Source organism: Arvicanthis niloticus, chromosome 2 (genome assembly GCF_011762505.2).
Source record: "Arvicanthis niloticus isolate mArvNil1 chromosome 2, mArvNil1.pat.X, whole genome shotgun sequence".
Lineage (NCBI taxonomy): Eukaryota > Metazoa > Chordata > Mammalia > Rodentia > Muridae > Arvicanthis > Arvicanthis niloticus.
Window position 1 is genome coordinate 142,491,874 of NC_047659.1, and position 10,523 is coordinate 142,502,396.

The following is a 10,523-nucleotide window of genomic DNA, read 5'->3' on the forward strand; positions in this document are numbered from 1 at the left end:
CTCTGTGCTCTTGGGGTTTTCTACACCCGGATGAGTAATCTAACCTCCATGTTTGTGTTTAAGTTTTGAAAACGGCCAAGGACCAGGGCTGATAGTGCAAGCCCGCCTACTCCTCAGGGAGCTGAGACAGGAGCGGCTCGAAGCGCAGGTCTGTCTGGGTTACAGAGTGAGTTCGAGGCTAGACTTAGGGAGAGCCTGTGTCAAAAATTTAAACAAGTAAAAAGAAAAAAAGAAAAAGCGAGGGCTGGAGATGTGGGTCAGAGGTGGAGCGTGCCGAGCCCTGCGAGGAATTCCCAGTATCCAAAGAGGAGTGGGGATCTTGGTGCTAAACCTAGAGGTCTCTCAGAGGAGCAGGTGACAGGATGACCTCTGGGTGCTCAGAGGGCGGAGGCCAGAGCCAAGCTCCAGGGACCCCCTTCCCCTGCAGGTGTGCCTGTGCTTCCGCTTCCGCGTCACGTGTCACCTGGCAACCGGTCTCCCAGCAACGGGACTAAACTAAGGCCGCAGTCTAAGGCAGGTTTGGGTTTGCGGAGACCGCGGGAGCTATGGCGCAGAAACCGCTCAGCAACGCGGCCGCAGAGCGCATGAACCTTGTGGCCCAGGACGAGATCTGGTAAGGCCTACTGAGCTGGGCCCCTCTCGCCTGCCGCGTACACACCGTGGTGGCCTCAGTTTCCCCACCAAGACCAGCAGACAGTCAGCCTCTGGGAGTAACTGGCGTTCTCTAAGGATAGTCGGGGTCAACGTTAGGGACACAGGGCTACCTACCTCAGTCTTGCCACCCTTCCTTCCCGCCCACGGCGGAGACTGGAAAAATTCTAATAGGGAATTTAAAAAAGAAGGAACAAAATTAAAACACTAAATTTTGACAACCTCGAAGGAGAGACGGTTTGCCCTTTCTTGGTTTTCCCTGATTTTTTTAAATGAGAAGAAAGTTTAATTTTAAAAGATCCAGGGCTGCGTGTGGTGTCGCAAACCTAGGGCAGTCTAGGGCTGTAGTAGCACACGGGTTTGGGTTTGGGGAGACCCGGGAAGCCATGGCACAGAAACCGCTCGGCGTGGAGCTGCAGAGACAGGTGGGTCTCTGTGTGTTCAAGGCCAGAGTAGTCTACACAGGGAGACCTGTCTCAAACAGCAGCAACAACAACAAAGAATCCGTTCCCTGAAAAAACTTGTCTTCATCAGGCATGCGTAATGGATATTTTTGAGTGCTAAATAGTATTCCATTATTTGGCATTTTTAACCACTATAGGAAGTCTAATGCAAACTTTAGATGCAAGAAACATTTGTCCCTCCCTCTCCTCTATTCCCTCCCTCCATCCCTCTTCCCACCCACCCCCTTCCTTCTCTCCCTCCCTGTCAGCACTGGGAATGAATCTGGAGCCTCAAGAATGCTGGGCAAGTCCTCTGACACTGGGCTTCACAACAGCTTTCTTTATCTTACTTGTAATCTCGAGTTACCCAGGCTAGCCTAAACTCACTCCCTGACAGCTCAGGCTGGCCTTGAACTCACCACCCTCCTGCTACAGCCTCCTGATAGCTGGGATGACAGGCTTCCTGCTCACCTCTTCACTTAAGCTCCCTAGTAACCATCTCTGTGACTTTTATTGTCCTTTTTGACACCTGTGTGGGTGGCTGAGGATGGAGGAAAAGCCGGCTTTATACTGGAACTGCCACGTTAGGTTTGTTTTTATAGGAAACTGTGTATAATTCTCATAAGTGGAATAGTGTCATTTTCCACAAACTGCACAAGCTCAGTGTTTTAAATGTTTATTACCACCCATGAACCCCCCCCCCCCCAGGAAGAAACATTGCCTTCCCCACTCCACCACACAAACTCCTACATATCCTTCAAGACCCCAATCAAATGGCCCCTCCTCTATGAACTGGCCCTCTTGAGCCTCCAGACTCTGATTTCCAGCACCCAACATGGTTCCTGAGCATTGGAAGTGAACACGGTCAAACCTTGGGTTAGTTAGAAATGAAAAATTGACAAACTTCAAAGAGTCACACCAAAAAAAAAAAAAAAGCATCATGAAAATTAGCGTTAGTTGGCTGTTTTTACTTCCGTTTTGATATGGCTATAGGGAAATTTTCCGGCCACTTTTGTGGCTTCTGTTTAAGTCCACAGTGGCTACATCTCTATGAGGATTAGACTCTGGGACTGGAGCAATGGCTCAGCAAGTGGAGGTGTTCACAGCAAGAGCTGATGGTCTCAGATCAAACCCTGGAACCCAGGAAAGCTGAGCTGTCTAGTCTTCTGGCCTGCACACACATGCATGCACACACTCTGACACATGCATGCACACACTCTGACACATGCATGCACACACTCTGACACATGCATGCACACACTCTGACACATGCATGCACACACTCTGACACATGCATGCACACACTCTGACACATGCATGCACACACTCTGACACATGCATGCACACACTCTGACACAGAACGCACACAGGCACACACAGAAACAGACTCTAGGGATAAGAGGGGTTCAGCCTGGAAAGTGTTTGCAGACAAGGATGAAGGCCTGAGTCTGACTCCAGAGCTCATGTAGAGACCCTGGTGAGTGGTGAGCACTTACAATCCCAGGGCTTGGGAGGAAACAGGCAAGTCCCTGGAACTTTCTGGGTGACCAGTAGAGCCTGATCAGTGAGCCCAGGTCCTCCTGAGAGATTCCATCTCCAAGACAAACTGGACGGCTTCTGAAGAATGACAGTTGTGCTGGCTAGTTTTATGTCAACTTGGCACAAGCTTGTGGGTGGTGCCCTCATCTGGTGGTCCTGGGGTTAAAAAAATTAAAAAGCAGGTTAAACAAACCATGGGGGAGGAAGCCAGTAAGCAGCATTTCTCTATGGTCTCCAAATCAGCACCTGCCTCCAGGTTCCCGCCCTGTTTGATTCCTACCCTGACTCCCTTCAGTGATTGATTCCTACCCTGACTCCCTTCAGTGATGAGCACTGATGTGGAAGTGTGAGCCTGATACAACCTTTCCTCCCCAGCTTGATCGTTGGTTATGGTGCTTCATCACAGCAGAAAACCCTAAGACAATACCCAAGGTTGACCTCTGACCTTCACGCAGACCTGCACATGGGAACACATGCACACAGAAAAATAAAAAGGAATAGACTTTGTTTTCCAAGCTCAGAGCCCAGGATATATAGCTTGAAACTGGAAAAATCTGCAGAGATGGGGGAGGGGTGCAGATTCTGATTCCCCACTGGAGCTTAAAGGATCAAGTTGAACTCCATGTTTACAGAACCCAACAGGTCGCCTCACCAGCTAGCACCCCTCAGCCTAGCTCACGGGTGGATTGAAGTGGGTGGGTAGAGCATCCGGGGCACCATTTAAAGAAGTTCACGCTTGTTGAGTTTATGCTTGCGGGAATGCGAGGCCAAGTGTCTTTTTAAACTCCCTGCTCCACACCATGAGTGCTTCTCTGCCTCCTGATATCCTTCCTCTCTGGATGCAGAACAAAAGAGGCCACATTCAGACGCCCCTCTTGCAGGCAGCCCCAAGCCCACCCGATCCCCACACCATGACCTCTGTACCATCTCTTCCCACCGCTGCCTCCTCACTTGCTTTGGCCAGCGTCTCCTCATAGGTTAAGAGAGTCTCAGTCCAGAGCATCGAACTTGCTTTTGCTCCAGCCCCACCCACATTCCCTGCAGACTCGCTACCCAGTTATTGTGCAAGACACATAGTCAAGCGGTCCTCCATGCTCTCGGGAGTTTACACGGGGCCTTTCTGAGGGTGCCGCCTCCTACTGACTGTTTCTCTGTCTCAGGAAATGCCGTCTGAGGGCCGAAACGGAAGCCCGGCAAAACTGGCCAGCAAAATGGGGATATTTGACAACCTCCATGAAAGAGGTAATTGGGGGTTCTTCAGGAGCCTCCTTCCCCTCCCGTCTCCAGAAGGTAATCAGTCATGTCAGGAAATCCATGGTTACCATCAGACTATCAGCAGGAGTGAACTGAGAGAAACTGAGATGACTTTGTGGTGAGAGGCATGCAACAGGACACTGTCCTCTACTGGCATCTGCATGTGCAGGCACAGGGACACACACACATGCACACATAAGCACATGCACACATGGACACACACATACACACACACTGCACATACACACACAGTGCACAAACACAGTACACACACACATGCACATGCACACATGGACACACATTGCACACATGAGCATGCACACATCCACATGCACACATAACCACATGCACATATGTACACACACTGCACACATGCATACTCACACACATGGGTGCACACACCTGCAGTACACACACACAGTACACACCCATATGCACACATGGACACACATGCACACACAGTACACGCACACACATGCACACATAAGTACATGCACACATACACATACACATGGACATACACACACATGGTGCACATATGTACACTGCACACATGAGCTCACACACACTCACATGCACACATGCCTCCTTGCATACATGGACATACATGCACACACACAGTGCACACATGCACAGTGCACACACGCAGTATTAAGTACCTTTGTCTCTGCTCCCCTAAATCCCGAGGCTCCTTCCTTTGAGGAGTCACAGAGCACTCTCAAGGTGTGAGGTGTGTGCCAGACACATCCTCTGAACCAGCTCTGTGTCTCGTACAATGGCCAGTTGCACAGGGCTGCCTCTGCATGCCCATCTTTAATAAAAGACCACTGAGTACAAAGAACAATGGCCGGCCACAGGACTAGCAGAGGGATGCCAAGATGAGGAGCCAGCTGACCCCAGTCTCACTTTGAGACAGGCTGACTGCTTTCCTTCTGTGATGTGAGGTGGTAGCTCTCACCTAACTGACTGAGGGCAGAGGTGGGACAAAGGTACAGGGGACCCTCTGCCAGCCCAGAGGCAAAGGGACCCAGAAGGAGTAACAGAGACAGCGTCTGCCCTCCCAGGTGTTCCCTAAAGTGTGGGTCACACATCCAGATGTCTACAAGGGGATAGACAGATGACAGAAGCAGAAGGGGCAAGTGTCACAAATAGGGAATGGTGGGGACATGGGCAGAGAGACACCTCAGGGATAATGCTTTCCAGTTGTCCTGGAGTCCCAGTGTTTCCACAAAGCCCACTTCTAGAGTGAGCAGGTCCTATTTATAAAAACCATTATCTAGACACTCATAATACCTACAGGGCTTCCAGGGGTAGCCTGTTTGTGACATAACCACCTCTAGCTAGACACCAATCACATGCAGGGAAACCGTGACCAGAGCTGCAAAGTTCCAAATATTGTAACTCACAGTGGTGGGAGCCCCACCCGCAGCTCACCCAAGGCACGACTTTGAAATTATGCCATTTGTAATGAGGTTTTTTAAATTCTTAGACAGTTATACGGTTTGAAATTCGATGCATAAAGTAAGGGCCTTAATAATGTACTGTTCGCAAGTGATCTGATATTAATATTCCTCGTGTGTAATTAAGTTGGGTTTCCAGGGAGTTTTAAATGGCTTTAAATTATCCCAGAGTGCAGGGCGTTCCTTTCTGGTTGGAAAGCCGGGTCTTGGAACTGGCACGGACATTTCTTAGTTTGAATTCTTGACCAGGGAAGTCTTCTCTGGTCCCGTGGTAGGAATATTGATTCCTGGGCTGCAAGTCTAGTAGAAGGGCCTCATCAAGGGCTGCTCGGGGCTAAGTTAGCAGCTCAGATCCCACTTCCACCACCTTCTGCTTGTGCTGGGACCAGTAACACCTCTTCTTGGAGCCTCACTAGTACCATCTGTCATGTGTGGCCTCTGGGGTGAATGAACAGCCCATGTCCTAGCCTTGACCTGAGGTTCTGATCTCTGGGGTTCTGTTTCAGCTGCTTGAGGGTGAAGAAGAGTCACAAATGCCAAAGCCCAAGATTGAGCTTCCCAGCCACTTCCGCGTCCGTCCAGTGAGCCCCATGGATAAATACATCAAGGTTCGCAAAACCTCTTTTTACACCGCTTTCTAAGAGAAAAGTAAGTCCCACTGCGAACTGTGGTCAGTCCAGCGCCAGAGATGAGGACATGGCTGTGCTGGGAAGGTACAAGAGACACAGAAGGAATAAGTCTGGGAACCCTATTGTTAAGGCACCTATAAGCAAATGTGGATCATGTGCATGTGCATACACTTGTGCGTGTGCACACGCACACACACATGCACGCACACAGACACACATGCACATATAAACACAAACATGCATGTAGACACATGCATATATCAATGTGCACACACTATGCATGTGCACATAAACACACACAGGCACACACGTGTCCATACAAATATTTACACACATATGTACACACACATATACACCCAGTACAAGACCAGGAAATCAGGTGTGTCAGATTTCTATTGCGATATGAACCTGAGCTCTGTGGTACTGTTAAGCTCCTGTGTTGTCTTGGATGAGTGGCCTGGCTCTCTGTGTCCCCACTCCCTCCCTCATCACTGCATCTCAGGGTTACCACAGCTCCTGCCTTGGAGACTGGGGTTCTGCGGACAGTGTGCTTGAAGGACTGGAGGTAGGAACCAACATTTTTCAGATTCCTGAAAAATAATTCTCTTCTCTTTGGGAGACCATTAATGGGTGCTGGGTGAACAATCAAGAGGCAAGCAAGAAGAGGATTCTCAGTCAACAGAAAAGTCAGGCAGTACACAGGGCAGGCAGTGTTCCAATGGGTAACAAGAGCCAGGGGCAGACCCCTCCATGGGTGGACGGCCCTGATTTAAATCTCTGGGACTCACTAGCCAGCCAGTCTGTCTCAACCAGTGGGCTACAGATTCAGTGAGACAAGGAAGGGGAGCCATCGGGGAAGACACACACTATGCCAGCTAGTTTTCTATCAACTTGACACAAGCTAGGATCACTTGAGAAGGGGGACTCTCAATTGAGAAAATTCTTCCATAGGATTTGCCAGTGGGCAAGTCTGAGTGTATTTTCTAAATTATGGATTGATGTGGGAGGGCTTGTGGAAGGGCCCAGCCCACTGTGGGTGGTGGTACTACCTATAGTCACGTGGTCCTGGGCTGTATGAGAAAGCAGGCTGAGCAAGCCATGAGCAGCAGACCAGTCAGCAGCAACCCTCCCATGGCCATTGCATCAGCTCCTGCCTCCAGGTCCTTCTCCTGACTTCCCCAGATGATGGGCTACAAGCTGTAAGATGAAATGCACCCTTTTCTTCCCAACTTGCTTTTGGTCATGATGTTTTATTACAGGAATAGAAACCCCAACTGAGACATTTGTCCTTTTAGCTAGCTTTGTCAAGTTGACACAGCCCACAGTCATCTGAGAGGAGAGCGTCAACTGAGGAACTGCCTGGATCCCATCAGCCTATGGACATACATGGGGGGGGGGGGGGTTCTTGATTGTCCATTAATGTTAACGGTTCAGTCCACTGTGGGCAGCACCATCCCTAGGCAAGTGGCCCTAGGCTTTATAACACAGCCATCTAAATATGACCCTGTGAGTGAGCTAGGGAATGAGCTGATAAGCAACATCCCTCCACGATTTCTACCTCAGCATCCTGCCATGACTTGCTCTAGTGATGAACTATGACTTAGAAGTATTAGTCAAACAGACCCTTTCTTCCCCAGGTTGCTTTTGGTCAGTGTGTTACCATAGAAACAGAAAAGAAACTTAATGAATACCCAAAAAGCCAAACTCTACACACACACATATGTACACACACACACACACACAGATATACACATGCACACACACAGATATACACATGTACACACATATACATGCACATGCACACACGCAGATACACATACACACATGCACACATGGACATACATGCACATGCATGCACATACACACATGCACACATACATGTGCATACACTCATACATGCACATATATACACATGCACACGCATACACACGCATGCACCTGCACACGCATACACACGCATATACTTTCACGCACATCTAACTCTGGCCAGTGAGAAAGTGGTTATTTCGTCACACACTGCTTAAAATTGGCTTTTCTGTCTTCTCCATGCTAGGCCTCACTGGTACCATAGGCACCCTGTAGACACTCCTATGGCAGGTGTAGTCGTTTGCCCTGTAATGAGATTTCTGTCTTCTTCCTATCGGCATGTGGGCAGGAAGGAATCTTTCCTTTTGACTAACTCCTTGCATTTCCTCTTCAGATTGTCCCATCGCCCCCAATCCCAAAGACCACCCAGGGCTTCATCGGATGGCGATCTGGGGTGCCAGCCCTGTACTGCTTGGAGCAATACTCAGACGTCCGAAGCTGCAAAGGGGCTTACGCCCGAGAACTGTGCTGGCCCAAGCAAGGCGTGCACTAAGCACCACCAGCATCTGCCTTGGGCAGGGTGTGCGCTGCGCCTGGGCGATCAGCCCTGAGGACAGTTCCCCACACCTCTGCCCAAGGGATGCTTTGAAGAACAACAGTTTGCCGTGGGCACTGACGTTTGTTGGTGCTCCTGCCATTCTTGGCTAATGTAGGGTAAAAATAAATACCCTGGTTTCTTTGCTTGTGTGTCTGTTTAATTCCCTGGGAATCCTAAACATGGCTTCACAGAGCGGTAGTGATGTTAACTCCAGGCACACCTGCCCATGGCTGCGGTTCAGTTGGTAGATGGTTTGCATAACAGGCTAGCATGCTCACACGACCCTATGCTCAGTCCCCAGGAAACTCCTGTGAAAACCTCTCTCATCCGCCTCATCCATCACAGTAGGATTGCTGTGTCCAGACACCCAGCTGCTCTCCGGGAGGAACGAGATCGCTCGAGCCTCCTACCTGAGATGCTTCTGGGGCACAAAGCAGGCCAGGGCCACCAAGTGGATTTCCCACAGTCCCATCCTGAGTTCCCTGAGCCTACCCGACCCGATGTCCTGGCCATTCCCACCCTGTGGACACCTGCCCCTCAGCTGGCAGTTTCTCTCTCCCTCCCCCTGCTCAGTTCTGCAACTTTGCACCTGGTCTTCCAGGTCAGAGAGGGGTTCCCTGTGGTCAAAGAGGGAAAACATCAGGCGACAAGATGTCCTGAGCTGCACTCTCAAAACCATGCCAGGCAGAGCTCAGGAGCTCTGTGGGAGTTGCTTCTGTTGTCCCCAAGTAGGGTTTGTGGAATTTAGGTTGGCATGAAACCAATAGAGAGCTGAGGATGACCTTGAATTTCTAATCCTCCTGCCTCTACCTCCCAAGTGCTAGGATTATAGACAAAAAATATCAAACCTGGTTTTTGCCGTTCTGAGGGCAAACCCCAGAGCCTCCTGCAGGCAAACCTCTGTGAAAACTCTGTGAAAACCTCAGCCATAGCCCCAAACCTGGTGTTCTATTCTGATGGCCCATCATCTGTTCCACGGTGAGAGCACGGCTTCCTCCTATCTGCACTGTGAGCAGGGAGGACTCTGCCATGACTGTCTGAGAGGCTGGGGGGACTTTCATTTGGTGGAGTCATTGCTGAAGTCCTTCCTCTTAGGGAGATTCCAAGACCTCTGTCAATCCTCAACACGGGCCGCACCCCTCCACCACTCTCCAAAACAGATTTCATGGCTGCTGGGCACCAATCACTGAGGAACAGAATTCCCTCAGTGTCTGGAGCATCTCCAGTATGTTCATGGCTGGCAGCCTCCCAACCCCAGGAGCCTAGCAGACAATCTTCTGCCATGTAGGGACTCTCTTCTCTCTGAGAGCCTCCTGACAGAGATTTGAGCCAGCAGCTATCTGACCTCCAAAGTGCTGACCTTCGAGAGCCAGCATCTTGGAGCTAGAGCCAAGCCTCTGACAGAAGCCACATTGGGGGCTCCTGGTGGGATTGCTCTGTCTTCACACATACTTCCTCCAATGTATGGAGTTTCATGAGCTTCCCAGCCTCAAGGGGAGGTTTCCCAAAAGCACAGTTCTTTGGGGTAGTGAACCCACCTCGGAGTATGTCGGCCACAGTCATCCTTCACCATGTGTACCAGAGCTACAGCTGGAAACGTCATGGCTTCTTAGGCCTGAGAAAATTAAGGGTCCAACTAGGAGGATGAACCATGCCCCACCCTCAAAAAAGATTTGTCAAAGTCTTCAATTCCTTCAAACATGCACTTAACTAAAAATAAAGTCATTGCAAATGCAGCTAGCTAAACTAAGATGAGCTCATCCTGGGTTTTGGAGCCTCCCAAAGAGAACACACACACACACACACACACACACACACACACATTGCATTACACCCAGGTGACCTCAGAAATTGGGGGAGAACATCGTTAAACCAAAAATGGCTAGAGCTAGCCAGCAACCCACCAGAAGAAGCTGCCACGCCCTCCATCTTCAAAGGGAACGTGCCACTTCAACCTTGACTCCAGATCCTTACCATCCTCAGTGATACAACTCTAAAATCAGGCTGCCACCCTGTGCCGCTGGCACGCCACTTCCCTCTTCTGCCTTCCTGGTCCACAATCTTCTGTCTCCTGGCCCAACTGTCTTTGGGGGAAGCAGTTCTGTGGTCCATTTGGCTCTGGAGATGTCCCCAGCCTCCAGAC

General features: G+C 50.1%; 1 protein-coding gene across 3 annotated transcripts; it reads left to right on the plus strand.

Annotated features, from left to right (window-relative positions):
* Nucleotides 1-472: 472 nt before the first annotated feature.
* On the plus strand, nt 473-8,523 carry Cimip1 (ciliary microtubule inner protein 1). Of its 3 annotated transcripts, none has more exons than XM_076930329.1 (4): nt 473-613; nt 3,794-3,923; nt 5,854-5,955; nt 8,177-8,523. In XM_076930329.1, the coding sequence occupies exons 1-4, from the start codon at nt 546-548 to the stop codon at nt 8,333-8,335; spliced, it is 459 nt and encodes a 152-aa protein (XP_076786444.1). In that variant the 5' UTR covers nt 473-545; the 3' UTR covers nt 8,336-8,523. The 3 variants fall into 3 exon arrangements, with proteins under 3 accessions (XP_076786444.1, XP_034349705.1, XP_076786445.1); XM_034493814.2 differs by having other exon boundaries at nt 3,794-3,875; XM_076930330.1 differs by having other exon boundaries at nt 5,854-5,995; nt 8,177-8,316.
* The last annotated feature ends 2,000 nt before the right edge of the window (nt 8,524-10,523 follow it).